Source organism: Colletotrichum tamarilloi, assembly GCF_030869305.1.
Source record: "Colletotrichum tamarilloi strain Tom-12 chromosome Unknown Scaffold_41.1, whole genome shotgun sequence".
NCBI lineage: Eukaryota > Fungi > Ascomycota > Sordariomycetes > Glomerellales > Glomerellaceae > Colletotrichum > Colletotrichum tamarilloi.
Genome location: NW_026849424.1, coordinates 249,299 through 275,283, shown reverse-complemented (window position 1 = coordinate 275,283; position 25,985 = coordinate 249,299). Strand labels below are relative to the sequence as shown.

Here is a 25,985-nt window from a genome sequence, read left to right as displayed (position 1 = left end):
TCCTCGAGAGCCTGACGAAGCTGATCTTCGGTATATTGAGGCATTATATATAGAAGAAGACATGTGCAAAAGATGAGCCCATTTGGACGCGAATTGAAAATGTTGTGATAAAAGGAGGTTGGGGGTGGGCATTGGGTTGTGGTGGATTTTCGCGTTTTTGTGGGTGCCAGAAACAGGGGGGTGCCAGGAAGTGGGTATGTTGACTTATTGAGTAAGAGCTCGGAGCACGTAGTCCCGATTGACGCCCAGCAGAAAAGCACATTTCGCTGAATGGTTAGCGTTCCAAATTAACAAAACTGAGTACGGTGCGCAACTTACATCTCGTGTGAGTAAAGAGACCTGGATACATTAGCACTGCATACAACTACGAGCGTGTTCGCGATTGCCTACCACCAAAGCAAGCTTTCCGGGCTTGTCTCGGAACGGGTATTAGTTGGGATACCCATGGCCGACGCAGTCCTTATCGCCATGCCGCTATACATGTAGCAGCTATGTGGCTTCAACGCATTTTGACCGAATACCGACTGCAGCTTCCAAGTCAGCCAACTAGCTCTGAATACCTCCGCGTTGAACGTTTTGCCTGGAACTGACCATGAGGAATAGTGTCTGCGCAGTTTCAAGCGAACTCGACTCGCAAATGTCTTCAAGGTGAAGCCTTGACCTTTCGAAGAATCTTCTTGCCAATCGGATAGGTGGGTAGAGTGCTTCTTCGTCGCTGGTTTGCCCAGTCCGGTCCAAGAACTCTTTGGTGTGGTCTTCCATGAGTAAGGACGTCTCTCCCGCGGTAATAGCGCCGATAGCAATGACAACATTGTACAGTGCCAGAAACCTCGCCTCCCGACGCATTTGTGCAGAGATTATCATATCTGGCCTCGAAAGCCTCGACCATATTTCATCCTCACATCTTTTGAGAAAGGTCATCTGTTCGAGGATCGGGTGGATGTTGTGCAAGTTTTGGAAGTACAGGCGGACACATTCCCGCTCAAGCTCAGTCGCAAACGCGGCATCCACCGCGGTAAGAACGACATCGGCAACAACGCCTTGCTGATACGACTCCCTCCTGCCGCCATTGCTCTGCGGACTTGCCTTTGCAAACTGGTTCTGACCGAGAATCCGAGAGTCCGGAGGCGTCGAGTAATCCGAACTGTGCAGGAGATTTACAATGGAGCTTTGCTTACGGTGCGTGCCGGCTTTCGGTTGCTTCTGTGTGTTCGCCCGAGAGCGAAGCCGGGCGAGGAAGTTAAATGTCCCAGTGGGTCCGTAAAACTCGGCACCCTCGGTGTGCTCATTGACCTGACCGAGGCCGTCTACTTCTTGTTCCGAAGATGTTGATGAGCCCCTATCCATGCGGCTTGGCTCTTGTGGGTTCAGCTGGACCGGGTTCTCGTGCTTAATTGGTTCATCTAGGCTAACTGGTGATGGGTGAAGATGCTCAGGCAATGATGGCTGTGGCTGAGGTATCAGCTGAGGTTGAGGCTGCAAACGTTGTTGCAGGCGGCCGGTGGGATTGTATGAGGATGACCTTTTACTCGGTCTGTGGGATGAGTTAGCCCCAACCAGAACTCATCGTGTTCCTCTCACATACGGGTCTTCCTGTCCTTCTTTGTACGAGCACGAGAATTCGTGTCCTTTGGGAGGTCATGTCAGTCATCAAAAGTAACTACCTGGGAAAGACAACACACTCACGAACACAATTGGAGCATGGCGAACTTCCATCACACTGAAGGGAATGTGGTTAACATGTCTGTTCGTTAAAGGCATCATCAGAGCTTGACCGACCTTGACTTTACGAGCCCGGCATGTACCACAAGCTATCGGCGCACGAGGCCTTCGCTTCCTCTTGAGATTGTTACCAGAGTTCGGGTTGTCCGATGATCCAAAGGCTGCAGTGGGGATCTCCGTCTCCATTTTGATAAGATCGCAAAAGCGCAGAGGTTTTGGAACTTTTGGTAAACGTTGAAAGAGGAAAGCACAAAAAAAGAAACGCGAACCATGAGCGGGGCTTCGGGGCTATGAGGCTACAGCTCACTAGTACGGCGGGCTGAGCGGAACGATCATCTGGGGCATGGCATGCAGGGGGTTCGCCCTTGAGGGGTGTTTGTGAGACAAGGAAGCTTCGGTCAAAGTTTCTGAGCAGTGAGAGGATCACAAAGCGTCATGAACGTCGATGTCGCTCAGACGTTTACCCCAGAAAATTGGACGAATCGGAATGACTCGTTCGGGACCAGCGCTTCCAGCGAATAGGAGGCCGTCCGTCGGGAAACGTTGCGCCTCGGGATGAAGCCTCCCAGCATATCCCATCGGCGGTCTTCCGCAATAAAGACGACCGTATTGTCGTCTTCCCCAGTTTCTTCAGCAGAGATAGTTCTGTCTTTTATAATAAACAGTTTGGCCGGCGGGAATGATGCTTGAAATCGCCCAGCTATCACGCCCAGAGGGCGCTTACAAGGTTGACTTCTCATCTTGTAATTTGAAACCAGACAATGTTCAAGTGGGAGATGTTTCAGTGGAGGTACCTGTTCTCATCGCAGGCGGTGGTCCGACTGGTCTGTTCACAGCATACATGTTGTCTAAACATGGTGGTAAGTACTGGCACGTAGGCCTGTGCAATTGTGGGCTCTCCCAGTTCGATGGGGTAGAACGCTAACAGCTTACAGTGAAATCGCTTCTCATTGAGAAGTATCCTGAACGGCTGGCTGCACCTAAAGCGCATGCATTGAGCCCGAGAACCCTTGAAATATGTAGACAATATGGACTTGACACAAGAGCGATACGTCAATTAGGGTCACCTCGTGATGATGCCTACTGGGTCAATTTCTTGACGAACCTCACGGGCGAGAAGATTGGTGTCCTTCCGTATGAGCGGATGGACGCTGGTGTCCTAGAGAGTACACCTGAGGTATGGAAGTAATTGGATTTTCGTCACCCATCGACTTCAAAGTCAATTACTAACATGTGTATTACTGAAGATGATCCACAATATCCCGCAACCCGATTTTGAGAAATTTGTTGCAAAACGTCTAGAAAACGACCCAAATGTTGAGATTCGAAAAGGGGTTGGTTTCGTTTCGTGTGAGCAGGCAAGTAGAGAAAGCTTCGGGAACTTTTAGAAACTCCAAAGGCGAGATACTGACGACTGCCGTACAGCGAGGCGATAAAGTGACGACCGTCGTTGAAGAGCGCTCCACGAAGCGTCGTTGGACAGTTACCTCCAGGCACGTTGTTGGCTGCGATGGAGCAAAAAGCCAAGTCCGACGTTTTTTAGGGATTGAGACTGAGGGGGAAGATGGATGTAAGTTTTCTTGTTGTTCGCGACATGCAGTTCAGCTTACAAAGAGAATATAGATGAGACAATGATGACCATTCACTTTAATGCGAATCTCCGGCCAATCGTAAAGAATGGTGTTGGCATGCTGCATTGGATCGCCGACCCTGCTTGCTCCGGTTTTATCATTGCATATGATATAGATGGAAACCAGGTTTTGATCAGCAATTTTGATGTAAGTTGGAGAAATTTTTCATTCCGAAGGCTAGCCTCTTCGTTTACTGACGTTGGCTGGACTAGTCAAAAAGACATCCGGTGGAAACATGGACAGAAGGACTCGCGCATGCCACCGTGTCTGCTGCGATAGGACAAAAGATACCGATCCAGATCAAGAGTTTTAGACCATGGGTATTAAGCCGCAAGGTGGCAAAGGAATACCGTCGTGGAAACGTGTTCTTGTGCGTATCATCTCTGAATTTTCCTGCACGATGACAATGCGCTGACACTTACCGTTACAGGGTTGGCGATGCCGCACATTCATTCCCTCCTACTGGTGGCCTGGGACTCAACTCTGGCCTGGCAGACGCGCACAACCTTGCCTACAAGGTCGCCGCCGTACACCAGGGTTGGGCGAATCCACGAATTCTCGACACTTATGAAACTGATAGACGACCAATTGCCGTCATCGCGGCAGCTCAGAGTGTCAAAAATGGGAAGTCTATCTTTTCTTTCCTCAAGGCCATCGGGACGGCAGATGTTGAAGACCTTGACGAAGCCCGGAAACGGATGTATGAAGCCATCCACGACCCAGCCAAGCAGGACTTGATCGCCGAGAAGGTCGAGGGACAACGTGAACATTTTGACAACGTAAGTGCATCTTCACCAGATTGGATTTTAAAAATAGGCATTGACATGATCCCCTTCAGCTTGAAATTCACATTGGGTACGTGTACGGTGACACGAAGCCACCTGCGAATGCGTCGGACTTTACGCCAAAGTTCCAGGTTGGAGCCAGGTTGCCACATGCTTGGATCAAATTCACCGAGCCGAATGATGAAAGTGAAATTTCGCATCAGCCCATCGACACGTCGTATGTGAAAGAGCTATCAAACGAGCAAATCGAAGCTCAACGCTATTCTACACTTGACCTGGCGAGTGCAGATACATTCTCTCTCATTGTACCATGTCGAGGAGCTTGGAAACAACGGTTTGAGGATTGCAAAGAGGCCCTTGGGAACAAAATGAGTTCTCGCCTTATGCTTTGGGGGGCGGACGTCGATTTCCAGTTTACTTCTGACAGTCACCAAAAACTGTACGATACGAAAGGTGGTTTTTCTGAGGGAGGTGCAATTCTGGTCAGACCAGATCAGCATATTCTAGGTTGCATCAGCCCAGATGCTTCCGCGACCGACATCGTCGCCCTCATTGCTGACCATGCCGATATACATCATTAGAAGTACATACAACTTAGGATGAAGAGTTTAGGTACATTCACTGAACGAACTAGATCTGAATGACACCAAGACTGTTGCAAGAGGGGTTAGAGACAATTATTTCCAATACATGATTACGTAGATGAGAATCTGGGGCAAGTGGTGATACGATACTTCAATGTAAGTAAATATTTAAATAACAACGTGGAGGCTTTGAATGTGGCAATTCCTACCTGGCAGTCCTTGGTACCCAACAAGATTGAGTTCTGCCATGGCCAAGCTAGCCACCGTATCTACTACCTGCAGCTCTCGCGACAATCCAACAGCTACTTTTACATATTGAATCATGACAATCCAAGTCAAATCCGATTTGCAGTTGACCATCGGACAGCCGGTGCTGTCAGGTAATTTTCGACCTCTACGACAGGCATATTGCCAAGCGTCGATGAGATTGCCTGTAAGTCGAAAGAGCGTCGATTATTTGACCGCTGAGAAAGAACTCGCTTTGCTGCCTTGGAAGCAGGAGAAAGAGAGAAAGAAAAGCGTCTGCTCGAGCTGTGACTTTCTTTTATTAGTGCAAGTCTTATCAATGAAACTAGGTAATTAGGTGTAACGAACTTTGGGGCCATTGTTCTCAGTAGTAGGTTCTTCGATTCGACTAAGTCGTTTGATGATATTGGACTTGAGGGGTTGTTTCCGTCTGATATCAGAAGAATTTAATTCGGTGATGTGCGAGATTTTCAACAGAAATCTAGAGGGTTTATATGCTCCTCGAAGACTGAGAATTCTGAGTCCGTGAAGGCCGCCACTGCTCGTGTGATGGAACAGACGAAAGCACAACGTTATCCACGTCATCTCAGGTTCCCGGAAGCAATGTTCGTGAACATCATTTCCCCTGCTAAATGTTTTGCCTGGTCCTGTATTGTCCTTGGCCGAGGATCAAGTCACCCAACGTCGTCACGCCTCATCACTTTCGCAACCAAAGATGACCACCTCAGGCCATGACTTGTCATGAGAGTCGCTCAAAGTAGCTTGCGCCACTTTGGATGACGCGGGGTGAGCGCTTGTCGGGCAGAAGTGGAAAGTTCTAAACCTCATGTTCACACGGTACGGCACAGTCCAATCATACACTTCGCGATCGGCCTGATCGTCAAACCCCAGACTTTTCAGGACTCTTTTTGCATCATTCTGCCGATCACTACACACCCAAATTCTCAGTGAGATGGCATTTCCGCTATTATCATATTCAAAAAAGGTTCATGGTGGATGGTGAGAAAACTTCGTCAAGCGGGCAACAAGGCTAAATTCTACGAGACCCTTGAAAGTGCTACGTGATGATTCTCACCTTGTTTCATTGCTGCTTCTCTTACGGCAAATCACCAAAGTCTTGAATCTTCCGTAGAGATTTATTGAAATTACCGTGTTAGTACGCAGAACTCAACAAGGGAAAGCAGCAGTAACCTCTGTTGAATGCTTCATGTTCCCTTTCAGGGTCGCCTAGACTCGGAAAGGCGGAGTCTAAAGAATGTTCCGACGAGAGCACTTTGAGACAATCATAGACTTAACGACGTCTGAAAACCTAATGCCTTATTTGATTCGTTTATTCGTAGGATGCATGTACGACCAAGAACGATACAGTTGCACCGCCGGCCTTCCTAGACCCGCATCGGACCGCCTCCGGTATTCTTCGGCACCGGTGAACCCCACATGTTCTCCGCACATCAAATTAGTCATCCCTGAAAACTTTGCAGGCGCTCCCAGTCCCTGCCTCGTTTCTTAGACCGGCCAACGGCTAACACACTACAACACAGCCAGTACCTTGCAGCACGGCACTTTTGCACAGGAATAGCTTCAAAACTGGCGCCATGGATCCAAAGGCATCTTCCTCGGCTCCTGCCGCACCTGCGCTGCCGCCCAACGTCACAATCTTCTCCCCATCCAAACCCAGCACAGCAAAAGCCCTCCTCAACGGCAGCATCTTTACACGGCTCACAGCCAATGCCCAGACCGAACCATCAAAGCTAGAGGCTGCTCTCAGAGACGTCACTCGACCCGAGGTCAACGACACCTTCTGTTTCAGCCACCGCAATGTGGTCTTGATTTTTGACGGCGAGAAGGACGGAGACGATGCTATGGATCAGCACCACGAGCACTTCCGACTCGTCTGCTTGGCGCTCAAGGACGCTGACATCAGCCTCGATGTTGCCGGTTGCATTTTTGATGCCCCGGAGGTCTTGCAGGCTGGCTTCCAGTTAGACACGCTTAGCTCGGGTTCTGTTCTGGTCATCGACTTGATGGGCGGGGATGACGATGATGATGATTCGGACGAGGATGATGAGGCAGCCGCTGAAAGGTTGCTTATGAGTGGCGATTCAGGCGCAACGATATCCTGAGCTGAAAGTCACTGGATTGCGGAAGACGAGCTTCATGATTCGGGAGCTGCCAGGATGACACTGAGAAGAGCATTGGGTCTAGCCGCTAGCGGAATCACGAAAGCAGGAACACGCGAAGTTCAAAAGGAAAGTTTTATTATTAAGCTTGGCTTCCGGGAGCAACGTCGAAAGTACGGCCCTTGTGCTGATAGCACCAGGAGGCACCAGAAGCAGGCATCATCAAATCAAGCATCCCGGGCACACAGCAAAACTGGCAAGCCCCAACGAAATGGGAGGTCTTGGGAGAAGCTGGGAACGGCATAGACAGCCTTTTTGATGCAGCCTTGAGCGTTAGACCCATAGAGATGAATGGGCCCAAGTTGGAGTCTTTTCAGCGCGTCTATGAGCGGATGGACTTTGCTAGGTAACTTAAACCGAGGCTATGTCGAATTCCAGCCCCAGTAATTACCTTTTGGCCAGGGCTTCGGGCATGCTCTTGATATTGAGCCAGTCTCTCCATCTTAGACAGACTATTTAGAGCTACAAAGACAGATCTGCACTCAACTCAGATGGCACATACTTGGTACTCTATCTAGGTGCAGCATTTCATCTTTGAGGGCTGAGTCTAATGCATCATGGAAGCTAATGAACAACTCTCTTGCAGGTGACTATTAGTGAACGGATGCAACGGACTTTTTTTTATCGCATCAAGAGTACGACAGATGCTATACGGGGTTCTGGTCGGACTAGATGCATCGTGCCTGGCGCGTTGAATCAAGGTTCCTTGTCTAGGCTGATGCGGGTTTTCAAGCCATCAACCAGATACAGAGCGAGCACCAGAAACATAAAGAAGTGGGCCGACACAACCGGGAGGCTTGCAGCCTCGAACAAGCCTACCCAAGCATCTACGGATACTTCTTGTTCGGAGAAGCGGAAAAGATTTATAATCGAGGAGACAAATTCGTGATGAGTTCGCGTTCGGGCCAAGGACGCCAAGCTCGGCGAACGGCTTTCGAGACATTCTTTACGGACATACTGGGGAAAGGAAGAAACTTCAATCTTGGCAAAGCGCCACCCTCGTCCCAAGTCTCTGGGCGACATCTTCTTTTGACGTGCATGGGGAATACTGAGGCTACCCCAGGCGCCCAGGCCAGCCTTCAGCGTTGCGACGAGGATCTCGACCAAGTCCTCGGTCGGGAACCACGTTTTGTGGTGTCAGAGGAAATGGCACTGAGACGTCATCCTCAGGAATGCAGACCAGATTTGCGACCACGTGAGCTGGTAATTGCTTGGTTTCCTACTCTTCCACCCTGGTGTCTTGCCTGGGTGTCGAAGTCTTAACAGCATCTGGGCAGCAAACCTCGGAAAAGGCAGGAGATTTCGAACATTTCGAAACGGGCTCGCTCACGTCACTATTGTTTAAACTCCGCAAGACTCCGCGCCCCGTCGTTGGTCGAACGCAACCCTTGCCGGCCACATATCCCGGAATAGGAGTAGAGCGCCGACAATCTTGACCATAATAAGACAGGTCGTGCTCAGTCGGTGAGGACTCCATTGGACGATTTCATTCGGACCTTTCCCCACGCTGCCCACTTTGTATCTCTCCTCCTCCCCCAATCCCCGGCCCACCACGCGCGGAGAAAGATGCTTGACACGTTTGAGTCTTTTCCAACGCCAGCCAGACGCAAGGCGATGGATCTCAACCGGCACTTGTCGCGAATTGGTGGCTAGCTAGCGGGACCATCCGGTGGAAACCTCGGTCCTACCTTGAATCAGAGACATTTGACCCCCAAACTCGCGCGACTTTTGGTCTTCTCCCACTTTCAACTAAAGCCAAGAGCCAAGAGAAGAAAACTGTGGGATTCCCCCTTGGGGTGAAGCTGGGGACTGGAGTACAGGCAAGAAAAAGTTGGGGGAGCGCTATTATCCCAAAGATTCCACTTCGGGGCCCTCCAGAACTCCAGCTGACCGTCAAATCCCGAGCCATTGGGGGCAACGGGGCAATTGGAAGCTGGTTCGACGGGTTCGTTGCCCCCGGGATGCAAGGTGACGTTCCCCGCGGATGGAGGCGAGAACGAGCTCCGTGTAACGCGCGCGCTCTCTCTATTCGGGGTTTTCGAGTTGTCAACCTCAACCACTCCAAGAGTCCAAGTCACTCACTTCGCCGTTAACCCCGACCTGAACTTCCCCACGGATGGTCTTATCCCTCCCCACGTCATCCTGGTGCGGCCGAAGAAGCTCCATGTCCAATGCAGCAGCTATCGCGTTCATTCCAAGCGGCCGCATGCCGCGACGCTGGGCCGAGAATCTGGACTGCAACCAGACCGAACTGGGGGACTAGGGACTCGTACCAGATCCCGGCCCATTTTCCAAAATTCTTACCTCTTACGCGCGTGTACTTTTGCTGTGATGGGTGAAGCAGGTTTCACCCCACATAAAAATGTTGTTGAGGGGCAGTGGTTAAGTGTTTCCCCGCGACGATCGGGACTTGCCCGAAGCCTGCCACCGCTTTATAACTAATAGCTTTCCCATTGTCCTCCTTCCCGAGTCAATCTCGAGTCAATCCAGACGACCTCTTGATTCCTTCTTCTGTCTCCCATCCTCTTTCCTCAACACACTCTCCCCTAGTTGTGTAGAGATCCGACAGGACAGTCGCAAAGATGGACTCGACTCAGAACGACAAGATCACCCAAGGCGCCGACTTCAAGGGCGCCGATGTCGATAATGTCGAGAACAACTACACCGACCCCAACGCGCCCCGGGCTATGAGCCCTGAGCGTCGCGCGGCAGTCGAGAAGAGCATGAAGCGCAAGCTTGACATGCGATGCTCACTGTTTGTGCTCATCTACATCATGAGTATGTTTCCCTCACCAAGACCTCATCTCACTTGATCGCGGACTTGTAAACTAACGTGGCATACCCTCAGACTACCTCGACAGAAACAACATCGCCGCTGCCCGTCTCCGCGGTCTGCAAGATGACCTGCAGCTGGACAACAACGAATACGCCACCTGCCTGAGTATTTTGTACGTCGGCTACATTCTCATGCAGATCCCCTCCAACATGGTCATCAACAAGATCTCCCGCCCGTCCTGGTACATCGCCGCCGCCATGTTGATTTGGGGCATGATCTCAACCCTCTCCGGCGTCACCACAAACTTTGGGGGCATGGTCGCCACCCGTTTCTGCCTGGGCTTCATCGAGGCCGCCTTCCTGCCCGGTGCCCTCATGATCCTGTCAAAGTGGTACACCCGCCGCGAGCTCACCACCCGCAACGCCATCCTCTTCTGCGGTAACCTCATCTCGAACGCCTTCTCTGCCCTCATTGGCGCCGGTGTCCTTTCCAACATGCAGGGCGTCCTCGGCCATGCTGCCTGGCGCTGGCTCTTCTGGATCGAGGGTGCCGTCACCATGGGTGTCGCCATCTCCGCCGCCTTCATCCTTCCCGACTTGCCCACCAACTCCCGCGGCTTCACCGAGGAGGAGCTCTACGTCGCCCAGCTGCGTATGACTGAGGATGTCGGTGAGGCTGACGCCGACTCGGACGATATGGGCCCTCTTGACGGTCTCATCATGGCCGTCAAGGACGTCAAGATTTACATTATGATGCTGACCTTCACCGCCTACGTCGTCGGTCTCTCCTTCAACGCCTTCTTCCCTACTCTTACCCAGACCTTGGGCTTCGGCTACGTTCCCACCCTGCTTATGAGCTCCCCTCCCTGGGCCTTCTCCTGCCTTATCTCCCTCATCAACGCCTGGCACGCCGATCGCACTCAGGAGCGCTTCTGGCACATTGTCGGCCCTATTTGCGTCGGTCTCATCGGTTTCGTCATCTCCATGTCGACCCTCAACGTCGCCGCGCGCTACGTCGCTCTCTTCCTTCAGGCCAGCTCGTACGCCGGCTTCATCGTCTTCTACTCCTGGATTTCATCCTCATTCCCGCGTCCCCCTGCCAAGCGTGCCGTTGCCATCGCCATGATCAACGCCTTCTCCCAGCTTGGTAACGTCGCTGGATCGTACGTCTGGAACCTCAAGGAGAATGGCTTCCGCAAGAGCTACGGTATCGTTACTGCCATGTTCGGTATCACCATTGTTGGTTGCTACATCTTCAAGGTCATTCTTGACAAGCTGAACAAGGAGCTTGAGCAGAGCGAGGCGGCTGATACCGCCAACAACACCAGCGCGGAGGAGGCTGAGGCTTCGCACAGGCTGGGCAAGGGTTTCAGATACCTTGTCTAAGCGCTGCGAGTTATTATGTGAAGTTGAAACCATACGGTTAGATACCCCAAAGAGCGTATTGTACACTAAAACCACAATCTTGCCATGCTTTTCGAGGCTCGTGTCAATCACGGTATGTGGCAAGACTTATGTCGATAGAATGGATTAATGCCATAATGAATTGAAACGCATCGAGCGAATCAAGTAAATTTACCACTGAACACACAACCATCTTGTCCACTATTGTGAAGTCTGAGTGAAGTCCGCACTAAGAGATTGAGCATTCCGGCCACGGGGCACGCCGCAAGACTCAAGCTGCAAAAGGGGGGCAGAATTGGAGTAATTCCCCAAATCACAGGAAGAAGAATCTGCAAAAGTGAGTGGAGAAGAGAAAAGTTCAACTCTGCCAAGTATCGTATGGCCAACTTCCTCCGTGTCAGCATTAACGCCGACCACATTTTACTTCCGACAATGTGAAAACCAATCTCGCGATTCCCACTCCTCGCCCGGCCAATCCCCGCGTTTTCCCAGATCCCGCACTTTTTCTTGACTAAGATACGGATACCTGGGGGAAGATTCCGGAGTCGGCCTTCACTCGGCCCTCCACGCCCTCCACACCGCCCCGCGTCTAGGATTCGGACTGTGACCGAGCACGAAAACCGGACGGTTGTCTCGAAGCAAGGATTTTACTCCATGAACTAAACTGATGGGTCTTTCGCGACCCCGCCATCTCCTCTTCTCCAAATTTCCACTCTCGTGGTCCCACTTGGGTTTACAGTTCGGGTGAGGATCCTTGGGTAACCGCGGGACTCGGGAGGCTGGGGCCTTGTCGAACTTCCGCCCACACCACGATCCCAGACGGGAGTTCTCATAGCCGGACAGGCCCGTTTGAGCGAGAGGCTTCACGTCAGCAAAGCTCCCAGCAGGCACGGCACGTCGACTCAATTGGTTCTGAAATACTGGTTTGTAGTCATTTCGTGTTTCCTTTGAAATTGCCCAAAAACACTTGATGCCGCAATTGAATTCTCCTCACTAGAATTTCATCCCGGAATAGAGCCACAAACCCAAACTTGAGATAAGATTAGTCAGAATAGATCGCCAACTTGAACCAGGCACAGTTGCGAGAACAAGTTTCAACGGGGTGTTTGTTACAAATATCTACTCACCAGTGCGTATCTACTTAGGAAACTTCTAGAGCCGCTTCTTACATCCCACTACCTTAACGTTATATGTACTAGCGATGTCTAAGGCTAAGCTTTTTGACACTTCAAGGGGCAGTGGCCCAACTCCAAGGCACCGGAATGACAGCCAAGCCACGCGAATGCACTTTGAGATGCTCCATTCGATCAACGCTATTTCAAACTCGGGGTGTCGTCGAGAGGTACAGGGCCATGACTTGCATGCTGCATGACCATCCCGCCGGCATTGGCTGACGTAGATCACTGAACAAAGGCCCCTTAGATTGATAGCCGACGGAACCTAGGATGTTTTACCCCTCTTTGCTACATGACCGGGAGTATCCGTCGACAGCCTTGATAGATGATCGATCCTGCGGCTCACCTTCCTTCTTAAACCCGGAAGCCACATGGTACGGTTCACATGCAGACAAGCATGATGTGATTCTGAAAAACGCGCGCCTTGGCTGATTCAGCCTCATGTCTTGGCTGACATTGGCTTATTGGCTAGCTTATATGGCCAAACATGGCATTGTTTCTGTCGATAGGGGTTGTTTCGATTGTCCGATGGCAACTCATCTCACCTGACTGACCATACACGACTGAAAGATGGAGTTGAACAGGGCTTGCTAGTGTTAAGCAGTTAATTCAAAAAAAGAAAAGAGAAGGGCAATGTCTCCTTCAATTTGAACGAGGAGTACCGTCTTCATGTTGCAAAGCATACTTATCGAGTGACTTTCGTAGGTTGTCCGAAATTATTAGCCTCCACGGGCTTTCATAATTGCGGAAACCTCTTTGATATGCCATTGATCTTACTGCTAGGCCAAGTGCAAGGTCCAGTCCTCAAGGAATTCGAAATCTTGGTCAATTATGCATTTAGGAAATTTGTGACTGATATGGGATCAGAACTTAGCCGGTCCTATGAATCAAAAGGCACATGTTCATCCTCGGTCAAGAATAACCCGAAGACTTATCCGCTCTCTTGCTTTTCAAATAGGGCTCTGTGTTTGTTAGACCAGGGGTTCACCCCACTTCACGATGGCATCTGGGTTCAGTTTCCTGCCAGGGATTCTGTGGCGGCATACCTGCCTGTAAGGGCGTAGCGGTCTTTTGCATCTTTCCTTGCAATATGCCCTGATGCATCGTAGCTGTGCGTCATCCCATAGAGTTCTGCAAATTAACTGCAACGGATGTTCCGCTCAATCATTCATTACTCGACGCGCTGTGGGACTAGAATGAGCAGGCTTTCGCTCTGAAACGGTGTGAGGCGTAATAGTGAAGAATCGTGGGATCACGATTGTACGTCTGTACTTATTTCTCTAACTCTCGTTTACAGGCTGATCATCAAAAGCCGTGACACCTCGTCGTTGCGTACCCAGGCATTTCCAAAGCCCAAGGTCTGCCATTTCTTCCTTATCTCGGTTGCCGACCACCTCATGACAGTGGCTTAGGGTCTCAGCGACAAGATTTCGGCTGATATGCGCGTCACCCGAACTTTTGATCGCCGACGGGGGATCACTAGCAGCAGCAAGCGTGCATGATGCTTCTGAGCCTACCAGCCTGCATGCAGCGACACTTTCGCCGTCGTCTTACCAAACTAGGTTAATCAATCGGCAATCATGTTTTCAAAACAGACACTCAGCTCGGTGTTGCCCCTGGCTCGAAGTTGTTTAGTCATGGTTCATCACAAGATCCTTACACCTCTTCCTTACACCTCTTCCTCATGGAGCTGCGTCGGTGCATCAGTGAAGCCTTTGGTGGTAGACTTTTAGTAGTAGCAATTGTACGTCTGGAAATTATACGCCTTTAGTCATCTATGGTAGATTTCTCTAGCGTCGAGTACGTGCCTAGTCGTGCTGTTCCCACTCCATATGCCTAGACCGGGGAGACATATCTGATGGTCCCCGACAACCACAGCGTCAATGCTCATACAACGGCCAATCGGCTATAGTTCTGAACTTCAATTCTAACGGCAATACATCACTGCACCGTTGATAAGTGATGGGCTGCAACAGAGTAGTTCGGATGACGCACGCTGTGACCAGAAGCAAGACTTCGTCGTACACGGTCGAGGCTTGAGCGCGTCGCTATATAACTTCAGGTCCCACTGGATCACTGAGTGCCTTATGTACTCAGAGAGGACTTACATTACTACAAATAGTCAGTTTCACGGAATCACTCTAGATACGTGTACTGTTTATCATTGGAACAAGAACTTAACGATTTGCTGCTATCGGCTCATCTCGAATCCCCCACCTAGAGAAATGAAGGCGCTCTCAACTCTTCTTATTGTTGCGGCAACAATCACCCATGTATCTGCTGCACCAACAGCGGACCCGAAAAACCTCGTATCAGAATCGAGTCTCGAAACGGAATATCACACATCCTGGTTAGAAGATCCGACAGTAGGGAACCCACCCCCTGACTCAAGAATACACGAAATTAAACGTCGCAGTTGGCTAACACATGATAGCAACCATGGCTTCGAAAAAGAGCGAGAGGACAAGGGGACCGTTGTGATCCTGGCAGAGGCGATTGTGTGACAGGACTTGGGTGTGACGGGTGCGGGGGACACTCGCCAGTGTGTCAACGTGGGCCAGGGTCAAATTTGTGTTGTCATCGAGATAGCCAGGCTTCCGTGGCTATATGCGATAGAACGTAAGAGTAAGGTGGTGACCGAGTGTTCCGATAGGTGTTGGTTGTGATCTGTTCATGTCGATAATTGCGTCTAATACATGCAGTGATGGGGACATAGGTAGCCCACGAGTGTAGAAACAAGAGATCCAGATATCCTACATATATGCACATAGTTTTGGTTATTATGAGAGTTTCTTCGTGAGGTGTGCTGGGCTTTCATTCTATCGAGGTACTTTACTTACCTGTCAAGAGGGGCCGCATCGATGCCGTTCTTAGCCATACCTACACCAACATTCTCAACTTTGATGAAGAACGCTCTCTTCAATTTCTTTCTCAAGCATATATACACAAAATACACCTTGTATCAATCACTCCGTGGCGTCAAAGCTCCCCAATTCTCTCTCTCCACCCACCCCATGATAGCAGCATGTCCACCAAGACCATTGACTAGTGACGTTCATTGAGACCAGCCCGAATCATACTGCGTTAGCTACCAGTGAGGCCTACTCAGAAGCATGATACTTGTGCGTGCCCATCTCCTTTATTTTGGGGGACGTCTGGGCTTTCCATTGCGGCCGGGCCTCCGGTTATTATTGTTATTGTTGGGGCGGCGAGGTGGCTTGCCACGGGCCTCGATGGTATCGCCGAGTCCCTGTGATGGTGAAGTCAGCCAGTGCTCTAACATAGTATGTGCTTTGCGTCAGAACTTACAGCGACGGCGTCAAAGTCAAGTTGTTCCTGTGGTTAACCTAGTCAGTTGCGAGCACCAATAAAGGGCTTGAGCTGGGTACATTCCAGGTCAGGGAGAACTCACAAGAGCCTCGTTCTTCTAGTTGCCCAGACCCGTTAGCATCCGACTTTGTTACGACTCATAGATTCCATCAACTTACCTCGGATAATTCTTGAACATCAGCCCCCATCTGCACGTTGGGAGCCGCCAGCGCAGCGGTGGCATAGAATGCAACACTAAGGGTAACGATGGTTTTAAGGGAAGAGACGAGCATGTTGAATATTCCTAGCCAAGTCTTGTTCGATGTCCTGAAAGTTGTGTTTGTATGAGCTGTCAATCACGGCAGCACTCAGACCTAGGAGCGGCTCTGCATCCAATACTTATAGGCATCAGCCACGTTGATTTCATGAAGACAGGAGTTAGAGTATGTTGCTTTCAGTGCCGTTCAATGCATGTGAACGTTCGACGCTCGTGACCCATCACTAAAACAGCCTCTTGATTCGATCAGAACGGCATATACTTTCACTCTCAAGTTTCAACAAGAAGTGTCAAAGGCCAAGGCTGCACGGCGATGGAGCCATCGAAGAGGGGTTCGGCGTGGGACCAATATGCGATCCCCCGAGAACGAGTCACAGCATCCCTATCAACTGAGTATGCTAATAGCATAGCCAACCATACTTACATGTAGGAACTATACGCGAACTTGGAGATCTTAGTGTCAAGATTTCATATGCGACGAAGTCTGTTCTGGTGGTGCTGCTGGCGGCACACCTGAGAGGCTAAGAATAGTCCCGCGGACCTCCCACCCATCTCATCTTTGACGAAACATCTGCCTTGATCGAGACAGGGGGCAGGGGTTCCTTCTCAGAGGCTCGGCAAAAGTCGACTTGTCTTGGTAGTTGGGGATCGTTGAGCCACATGTTCCGTTTCGTTCGGCGCGATGGCACGGCCATGATCGCCGGTGTCAAGGACTGCTCTTATGTAGATCAATATGATTTCCGTCAATGATACTCTCTAGTACTACGTGCTTTAGACATATTTTCCACATTTCCATCAAAGTAGATCGCTGGCCACCATAGAATAAGTTTTCTTTCGATGGCTGACAATTTTAACCCCGCATTTGCCTTGACTTCCCGCTTTATACACAGAACCAAAACTAAGGTAGTTGGGACTCTATCCCGCCTCTCCCGCAAAGAGCCTCTTTTGACCCAAACTCAACAATCTGCCCATCCTGTGACGGCTCATGTTCAAAATACAAAGTTTACATTGTTTGACAAGAAGTGTTTTGTTTGTCAGATTTTATTCAGACGGACCTCGGCTCCAAAGCCCATTATCTTCGCCGATCCAAAAGTCTCAAAAGGGCTAGCCTTTTAATCGGCACGAGCAAGTTGACACGGCGTCGCAATGCAACAATCCGTGGAACGAATCACCTGGATGGGAAATACAGAATCCAATACCGCCAAGAGTGTCTGGACTGATGGTGAATAATGAGGCTGGCATTGGACCCTGATTAAAGTTGACGAGAACGATCACGTTGAGAGGGGGCATAGGAGGGGCCATGAACATTTCATCAATGCATTGTAAGGCTGGTGGGAGCGTGAACCGCGCGCGGAGAGCTGAGGCCAAGTCTGGCGCCGAGCTTCGATCTCCCGGCCCGCCAGACCGCCTAAAACTGCTTCCAACGGCTGGAGTTTCTGGTCTGGATTAGGAAGTTAGATGAGCCCCGGGGCGATCTGCCCAAGGTTTGGACGACTAGCTGGAGTGCCAAGAAGTACATGGGCGGTACGTGGTGGTCAGTAAAGTACGCTGCCCGCCGGCGGCCATCGCTCTCCCGCTAGCAGCCGATGAACACGTGCAAGTTGAGCAGGATGTTGCGCGACTGGTTTCGAGGCTTCAGTCCGATCTGAAAGTAAACTTAGCAAGGAGACACTTCGAGGCGAGCCTAGGTCTAACGAGATCGGTAGAATTATCCCCCTACGGAAAGTTATGGTCAGTTGCCCCGCAAATCCATTGACTTGCCATGTTTCCGATGCCTGAGTAATAAGCAAGTGGCACGAGTAAAGTTCCCTGACCACACTACAAGTGGTGACGATGGAATGGGGTTGGCGGCTACTATCGTGAGCAGTCGCCTATGCTGCCGTAATCTTGAGATCTTAGCTTTGGGTTCTGCGATCGGTATGTCTAACAAGGCATGATGACGGATACTTCTTCCATGTTCCTGTCAATTCACCTGCTTTCATAGAAGATTCAAGAGTAGCCGATGTTTCATCTTGCACGTATATTGCTCCACTTCCTGCGACACCGAGAGCCTCGAGCTCTGCGGAAGGCCGAGCCGAAGGTGTGGTATTCCAAGGTGAACGGTGGCGAGCATCAGTCACCTCTCGTAAGGCACTGGGATGATTCTTTGTCATCTGTTACTCATAGATGTTGAGGCTGAATATTTGATTATCTGTCGTTGGCGCAACTCCATCTGCAAGCATGTCTATAGTTGTCAACCGCCGAAGTACCTTACCAACTAAGGTACACGTAGGCAAAGTAGAGATAGGAAATAGATGGATTTGATCGGGGGTATCTTAATTTGTAATGGAGCAATCGAACTTTCTAATACCTCGACTATCAATAACACGTCCAGCCGCACAATAACGTTCTTTCGCAAAACGAGTCGTGCCTCTTGTGTGTACTGTTCGAGATTCTCTCTGAAATCGCAATAATGAGTGTTGAAACCGAGGAATTCGTCGAGACTAGGTGTCAAGTCCCTCAACCCCTCGATGCGGCGTTCTTTTGCAAGATGCGAATGGGGTCCCAGAATTAGAGGAATCCTTTCCCTCTTCACTCCTCCCAGTATCGCTGTTACGAGGACATACCCAATAGACAGGTAAAGTCGAGGTAATTCAAATGCAAGGAGGCTATGTTTTTCTCGACGCGACACTGCCAGCCAGACGTGAAAATCAAATCTTCTAGCCAGTCTAGGAACTTCTCTTTCCATATGGCTCAAAGGGAAACAGGGCGGATACGCCGGCCATGACTCCGAATAGTGCCGCGCAGACATACAAAGGAACCGACGTGGCGGTGTTGCCGCTACTCGCCACGAAAGCAGACACGATACCCATGAGACGGTTGAAGGCGACGGCGATACCGTTACCCGTGGCGCGATGGGCTGAGGGGAAAACCTCGACGGTGTACGCGTAGAGTGTACCGTAGTAGATATTGATTGCACAGGCTAAATCCGAATGTTAGCTGGAAATGCTTGCAAGTTTGAGAAGGCTTGGAATCGAATTACTCACCAATCGCGCAACTGAGACCGATGTTCTGGTCAGCGGTCGACACTGCTGTGTAACCGAAGAAGAACGCCATTGAGAGCAAAGCGCCGATGGCCATTGTGTACTTGCGGCCGATGCGAGGAAGATTGGCAAGGTAACCAGCGATGATCGGACCGGGAATGCCAGAAATATTGGTCAACGTGTAGTTTCGCCACGTCTCGAATGGTGTCTCGGTGCTGTCCGGCACTCTCGAGGCAAGATATGATCTATCACTCTCGGTCAATCTCTATCGCATTCTTCAAAGTCTCTTGCGAACTTACGGCAGGAAGACGTAGAACAGGGGATAAGCCAGACCGATCAGCGTCCATGACAGCCAAACCAATACAGTGCTAAGCGTCATTCTTTTGGTGTAAAAGAGACCCTTGACGTGAGCGCCCAACTCGCGAAGCACAAACTTGAAGTTGTTTCTGCTCTGGCCGGCGTTCTTGATCTGGCCGCACGCCGTCAACTTCTCCAGCGTGAGCGAACAGGGTCGGTTGTACTTTTGCGCCATCTTTTGATAGTTGCGCACCAGGTCTTCATCGCGGCCGACGCTGAGGAGGTACTTTGGCGTCTCCTGCAGGCGCATGACGGTCACTCGCGCAACAGACGCGACGAAGACGAAGGCACCCGAAGTGAAGGAGACGTAGCGCCAGCCGGGATTGTTGGACCAGTTGCAGTCCATACCCTCGGTGCAATTCCATCGCTCCTGGGCTAGGAAGCAGTCAGCATCTTACTGATCAGTTGCAAAGCCGATAAACCCATCGCATCTTACTCAAGAATCCCCACGCAATGAAGCCCACCAAAGCCTGTCCGAAACCCCACCACAATGCAAGCGCCGTGACTGTCCACTGCTTATTACTCGGCAGGAATTCGAGAAAGACCGTCGGATCGAGCACCAGGTTACCACCAGCTCCGAACGCCGATAGCGCGGTGAAGAAGCCCCACGATTCGATATTGGGGCTCGCACCCGAGACGATTGTCGCGAGCGACGTGATGAGCAGCGTAACGTTGAACGCGATCCTCCGTCCAATGATATCCGCGCCGAAGCCCCAGAAAATCGCTCCGATAAGCAGGCCCACGTAGAGCGAGACGGTGCCGGCGTTCGAGTAGGTGGACGGCTTGCCGAGTTCGAGCATCGCACCGGCGTTGGTGACGGACTGGACCAAGGCGATGAGCGAGTCGACGGCGTAGCCGAAGCCATTGAGGACGAAGAGCTTCCAGTGGAAGTTTGTCCAGCCAATTTCATCGTTTGCCTGGTTTGGTTAGTTTCTATAGTTAAGCGGTTTGGCAGCATTGAGAACTGTGTTGGCAGCGGACGTGTCTGGGTGAGAGACTCGTGAGCCCAGACTCTGGAAGCTTTTGGTTTTTTTTGGTTGGTTCATACGTCATTGACGAGGTGCATTTTCATTGCGAGCACGGGGTCCTCGCCCTCATTTTCCAGAATGTCTTTTGCCGAGCTGACGGAGGTGTCTTCGATGTCAGAGGCCGGAGCCCCGGAGTCGACCGTCTTCTTCTGCGTCGCCGGATCGAACATCTTTGCGTCCGGTTCGTGATGCATCATGAAGTTGGATGCTCGGTGGTTCAGAGGGAGAGGGATGAGGCGAGGACGAGGAGAAGCGGAGCGACAGAATGAGGGAACTAGGCGTAATGAAAGCAGGAAAATGAAAAAAAGGCAAAATTCAGACGAGTTAAAAAAGGTCCAAGTTGTCTTTACTGCGGGGTGATTTTGTGAGAGAGGAACAAGCCTCAACCAATGTTACACGACCAAGGGAAATTGGCATAGGGCGAAAGTGTTCCACTATTGTACTTTTGATTTTGAGATCATGTCGTTGAAGCTATCCTGTTCGTCGTCTGCCGGCCCGCTTCCTATCTTATTCGCTTGGCCCATCTCATAGCGCGATTAAGCTGCATGCTGGAAATGGCATGGTTCTCTTGCGGTTACCATGCTCAAACGCGGCGGGTATTTCCCCGAGTACAGCAGAAAGCAAGACACCAACACACAGAGAGCTTAGAAGACAGTGGAGACCTGAGCGAGCTATCTGATCCACCATAGGTTAGACGGCGTAAAGCCGGGGGCTTCTCCGCCTTCGAAGACGAACTTAACGAGGTTACGAGACTCTAGCAAACGATATGAACGATGTCTTATTGGACACAGCACTTGTCGAGGCATCGCTGACACCACTCTTGATGAAACGTTTCCGTTAGTGGTGCTTTGGCGGGAGAGCCATTCGCCAATGACGTGCACGAACATCACCCCACGTGCGAGGCGAAATTGGAGCTCCCGTCGAGGTTGGGAGCGGATCAGCGGGTAGGACACTTTGGCGAAGACACAGGCACACAGGAGAGCACCGCGTTGGCCGCCGCCATCCGCGGCATCCTTGCGGGTCGGGATGAGCCTGTCTTCGATAAGAGAGAGGAGGTTCGCGGGCCGCCCAGGTACCGAGTGTAAACTGTCATCTTCGATGCTTAAAGGTAGCTGAAGTCATGTGACTTCTCCTGTTATTCACGTACTTGAGGAGGGGAAATCAAGTATCGGGGAAGATTAGTGAGCTCAAGCTCAAGATAGGCCGTCTCTTTGCCCCCTCCCCGTTCCGTCCCCATAATTCCCTTGCTCCATCCTCGGCCGTTCCCCACCCGGTCCCTTCCGGGCTTCTCCGGGTTATTCCGGGGCTTATCACCCGGAGGAGCGGTCCGCTTCCGTCATTCCAGCATAAAAGTCGCTGGTGTAAGACGGATCAATCCGGTAGGTGGTTTTGCAAGTGATGCCCCCCCTGCTGTTGATTTGCCCCTCAGTGCTGTTCGGCAGTTGTTAACCTTTGCTGAGATAAAGAGATTGACGCAAGCCCGAGATAACAACCCATGTTCGAGATATCTGTCGACAACGAGCTGAAGATATGTGTTGATGGAATCGTGGTGTATGATGAAGTTCGTTATTTCGCATGGTATGGCGAATGCTAGGCTAAGATATCTTTCTCAACGTGGTCAGCTTCGCCCATTACATGAGTTGCCTGCCTTGGGTATAGCAAGCAGAAACTACAGCGAGGATCCTGACAATATATACCAGGGGTGGATCGCCATCTGAGTCTGGTACTCCAACAGAGATCAGCCCAACGATAGGAATATTTAAATGACTTTCCGAGCCAGTGGGAGATGAAACTTAAAGGTCAAATAGTTCCTTGTTGGCATCCGAGTATATATCCCACCCCACGCATCGGCCACCTAACGTGATGAAAGGAGCCATTTCCTGGAATCTAGAGTCCCTGTCGGAACCCATGTCATAGAGATAACGACTGCGTCATACGATCATGAGGGCGATGATGAATCAATTTATTCATGCCACTTACTACACGTAAAAGGTGAAGTACGTGAAGGAGAGTTATTTTGAGCCCTCACGCGACTCCCCATAGCATTGCTGACATATTGCCCATGAGTGACCCTTACGGCTACTTCGCTTGGGGATCGAACTGGACTTCTAGCCCTACTGTTTTCGATGTTTCCATCGCTGATCAAGAACTACAACGCGTGGAGCATACGGGAACTCACGTGGAAATGCAGATGAGCTCCACCAACACAGGACCACGTTACCGCAATATTGACCAAATCGACTTACAAACCACTCTCGCAAAGCGGTGCATGAAGAGCCTCAATGGGATGTTTTCGAGAACATAGAAGCAGACAAGTTTGAATATCCGTTGCCCGGCAACGCTCATGGTCCACCTTCTTCCTGGGTCGTATCGAACATGCATGTGGAAAAAGCAAGTTTGTAGTGTGAACAACAACAAGCTGCTGGAGCTGTCGCGACTGGCAAGTAACATTTATCGCGTCATCGGTCCGAGAATCTGTCTTGCCTTACGATAGAACTGTTGAGGATTTTTATTACTTTCACGGATATGCTCAGAAGATCGCCGGACCGAGCATTTGGAACGCACTCCCATACGGATAGAGGACGTATTTGACTCATCGCCGAATACAATGCTTGCCCAGATTGCTGGTCAGTGGCAGTCGCGCGGGCGCTACCTTAGTGAACAATACTTAGGGATGAGAAGCTGGCACCACCACCCCCACCCACAGTGTGTATTATTATGTAATCAGTAGAGCTACATTAGCACCGTGCCAGAGCGCACTTTATACTTAGAGAAAACAAGCATCAATTACCACCACTTTTCAGGGACCAGCGCGACGGCACACAGACGCGGAATTGAACGTACACAACGGGAAGTTCCCAATTCCCGAGGCGGCGACTTGGCGATGCTGTACCCAAAGGGGTTCTTGGAACATAAGCAAGATCAAATACAGAAGCTATCCTCTGGCATCCCGTACAGCAAAGTTTGAGGTTCCAAAAGGCAAGTAGGGGTATGTTGTGAGTAGTGTAAAACCTTGCGCTTAAAGCTTCATTTTTCTTCCAAGGGACCTTTTTGCTAGTCGCTATCGGTAGTAAACTCCCGTTCGCAAGTAAGGTTTGTGATACATGCGACTAAGGGGTCCCGCTTTCTCACCGAGGTTTCTCCCCATCGCCAAAGTTTGGCCTATCCTTAAAGTGAAACCCTTGGGTCCTTCTTCGGAGCTAGATCCTATGGAAAGTATTGTGTTCTCGTCAACTCTTCAGGCTTCAATTCCTTCACTAATAGGATTCACGACTTCCTTTTGCGGGGCCTTTGCGGGTTCAACCAAACTGAACCAGACACAAACGGCAGACAATTCCCGGTGGGCGCGACACTTGACTGTCCACGGGTGTAGCCGGGGCTCGGAGGCGCAGGCACGAGATTGGGGGCACAAAGAACGACCTTCGGGCGCTGTGATTCCCGAAAATTGTGGCTGAGAACAATACCTACTACGCTTCGATCTGACATTAGGCCACCTCCAATGGAGATATGTGTATCCGTATTGCACGAAAAGCCTGGTGCGATTTTATCGACGGTTGCAATGAAGACGCGATGCCGAGAAGAGCCGTGTGGATGAGCAGGACCGAAAGGATAGACACCTCGAGTAAGAGTAAGCACCTGCGCCGCTGCACGGCAGGCAACGAGTGTCGATCATTGAACGAACCTACGCGGGGGCCAGGGACTTTTTCAAAGGGGCCAAAAGGATGAATTCAGACATGATCAACCAATTTAGGCTCTATTCAACAGTCCCAAAAACGAGCACAGAGCCTGCAGGGAAGATCACGACCAGCATGGACAGCATTGGGCAGCCTGCTGTCAGGCTGACATTGCGCTCACTGGGCTCACTGCACGTAATTTTGCGAAACGCAGATCATCCCGTCTCGCCCGTCCGTCCGTCTAGTCACGAGGGCATGAGACATCACTCGAATAGTGTTCTGTCTGACAGACAGACGCGCTGCGAGTTTGCGGCAACCCACAGGAGCTGGAAGCGATGCTACCACAGCCCTGATTACATCGACTTTTTGGCCCATTTGTGTTCCCAACGCGGTCTAGGTTGAATGCTCTTTTAGAGAACTTTGGTGACTGATCAGTGTATGAATGCTCGTGCGCACCTAGCTCTCCATCGCCCCATCGCCGGGGACTGGCGGCGTGCGGAGCTCTCAAGACGGACGGAGCTTCGACCCAAGTGCCCCGACAGAAATCCAATCTGTCAATAACCCTGCCATCGATGGGCTGGGCAGCAAGCTGACTGGGATTTCGTCGACCAGCTTGGCAGCTTTGTTAGACCGTTGTGGATATACCTAGACGGTGGACATTATCTGCCAAGTTCTGGACCGATTCTGCCATCCGATGGTGCGGACTGCATCGAGAGCGAAACGCTAGGACTCGATGAAGACCTGAGCCCGATTTTTGGGTTCGAGACGGGTTCGACAAGCGGCCAAGCGCCCATGCCAACCTCCCGAAGTCGGGCTTTAGACTGAACTCAAAGAGACGCCGAGGGGAGGAATGGCGGTTAATTACGAGGTTAGTATCCTTGCCCTCACCGATCAGAAAGAGAGAGGCAGGGACGCCGTTGTGCGCCGTTGGGCAGGCGTATTTTTATCACGGTTCGCGTGAAGGTTCACAAATCAAAGTCCCCTGAATCGGCAAATCGAAGAGTCTCTCACAAGACCCTAGAAAGTCTCACGCAGAGGGCGAGACGTTTGCTTTCTTCGTGCCGTCCTGTCCGCCACCCGAGACTCGAGAGAGGGCGAGAAAAGTCTTCATTTCGACATCCGGTTCCCCGTTACGAAAGCGAATCACCAACGGCGCTTGGCTACATGGGTATCCCCATGCATCTCCATGCGGGGAAATTGGAACCATCGACCTGTTTAGTAGCTTAGGGCCCCGACAACCCGAGCAAAAGGGCAGCAGAAGCGGTGCAGAAAGTGTGCCAGTGTGCCAGTATCCCAGGAGCTGAGCAGCTCGTCGTCACAATGGCGCACACCAAGTTCTTCGTACTAGCCATGAGCAGTTACCGACAGACAGACAGACAAGCGTGACAGGGCCCCTTGGTCTTGACCGTCACGACGAGTGGTCTGTCTTGTCGTCCGTTCGTTCCATGTTTACCCTTGCAAAAGCAATGCTGGCGACCCTTTACCGTTCCCCCGGGCCATCGCGCGAATCACACCTCGTGGACCGCAGTCTCGGATCATCATCAATGATCTTTTTGCTAAAGTTTAGCTGCATGCAAACTCGGCAACCATTGTGTCTTTCCTCAAAATACCCAACTCTCCCACCCCCTTCTCCTACGGCTTTCTTTCCTCCATTTTGTCCCTTTTGCGCTTCCTTCTCCTCCTTCGGCCTCTTCTGGGCCTCTCTAGTGCAGACATATCTAGCGCACCTCGTCTCCGGCCTCCTCCTGTGCCTCCCTTGCGTCCCTCCCGCGCCTTTCCCAGATCGAATGAATTCGAACCCCGCGCGGTAATCCA

At 51.1% G+C, this 25,985-nt stretch overlaps 8 protein-coding genes across 8 annotated transcripts; 4 read left to right on the top strand and 4 right to left on the bottom strand.

Moving 5' to 3' along the window:
* Positions 1-546: 546 nt before the first annotated feature.
* Positions 547-1,908, bottom strand: CTAM01_09863 (uncharacterized protein; the record flags this gene model as incomplete). The annotated part of the gene is made up of 4 exons (XM_060525879.1): positions 547-1,534; positions 1,586-1,628; positions 1,687-1,720; positions 1,780-1,908. 4 exons carry the CDS (start codon positions 1,906-1,908, stop codon positions 547-549), a joined length of 1,194 nt encoding a protein of 397 aa, XP_060379565.1.
* A 493-nt stretch (positions 1,909-2,401) lies between these two features.
* CTAM01_09862 (FAD binding domain-containing protein) lies at positions 2,402-4,719 on the top strand (the record flags this gene model as incomplete). Its single annotated transcript, XM_060525878.1, has 7 exons — positions 2,402-2,582; positions 2,658-2,899; positions 3,148-3,292; positions 3,346-3,500; positions 3,566-3,723; positions 3,784-4,132; positions 4,192-4,719. The coding sequence occupies 7 exons, from the start codon at positions 2,402-2,404 to the stop codon at positions 4,717-4,719; spliced, it is 1,758 nt and encodes a 585-aa protein (XP_060379564.1).
* Positions 4,720-5,057: 338 nt separating this feature from the next.
* CTAM01_09861 (uncharacterized protein) lies at positions 5,058-5,327 on the bottom strand (the record flags this gene model as incomplete). The annotated part of the gene is made up of 1 exon (XM_060525877.1): positions 5,058-5,327. The coding sequence occupies one exon, from the start codon at positions 5,325-5,327 to the stop codon at positions 5,058-5,060; it is 270 nt and encodes an 89-aa protein (XP_060379563.1).
* Positions 5,328-6,563: 1,236 nt separating this feature from the next.
* On the top strand, positions 6,564-7,091 carry CTAM01_09860 (uncharacterized protein; the record flags this gene model as incomplete). Its single annotated transcript, XM_060525876.1, has 1 exon — positions 6,564-7,091. One exon carries the CDS (start codon positions 6,564-6,566, stop codon positions 7,089-7,091), a length of 528 nt encoding a protein of 175 aa, XP_060379562.1.
* A 2,639-nt stretch (positions 7,092-9,730) lies between these two features.
* On the top strand, positions 9,731-11,309 carry CTAM01_09859 (major facilitator superfamily transporter; the record flags this gene model as incomplete). Its single annotated transcript, XM_060525875.1, has 2 exons — positions 9,731-9,926; positions 9,997-11,309. 2 exons carry the CDS (start codon positions 9,731-9,733, stop codon positions 11,307-11,309), a joined length of 1,509 nt encoding a protein of 502 aa, XP_060379561.1.
* A 3,418-nt stretch (positions 11,310-14,727) lies between these two features.
* CTAM01_09858 (uncharacterized protein) lies at positions 14,728-15,125 on the top strand (the record flags this gene model as incomplete). Its single annotated transcript, XM_060525874.1, has 2 exons — positions 14,728-14,868; positions 14,937-15,125. 2 exons carry the CDS (start codon positions 14,728-14,730, stop codon positions 15,123-15,125), a joined length of 330 nt encoding a protein of 109 aa, XP_060379560.1.
* A 516-nt stretch (positions 15,126-15,641) lies between these two features.
* On the bottom strand, positions 15,642-16,104 carry CTAM01_09857 (uncharacterized protein; the record flags this gene model as incomplete). The annotated part of the gene is made up of 4 exons (XM_060525873.1): positions 15,642-15,752; positions 15,812-15,838; positions 15,915-15,929; positions 15,991-16,104. 4 exons carry the CDS (start codon positions 16,102-16,104, stop codon positions 15,642-15,644), a joined length of 267 nt encoding a protein of 88 aa, XP_060379559.1.
* A 2,692-nt stretch (positions 16,105-18,796) lies between these two features.
* CTAM01_09856 (major facilitator superfamily transporter) lies at positions 18,797-20,666 on the bottom strand (the record flags this gene model as incomplete). The annotated part of the gene is made up of 5 exons (XM_060525872.1): positions 18,797-19,050; positions 19,115-19,356; positions 19,411-19,843; positions 19,905-20,385; positions 20,517-20,666. The coding sequence occupies 5 exons, from the start codon at positions 20,664-20,666 to the stop codon at positions 18,797-18,799; spliced, it is 1,560 nt and encodes a 519-aa protein (XP_060379558.1).
* Positions 20,667-25,985: the final 5,319 nt, after the last annotated feature.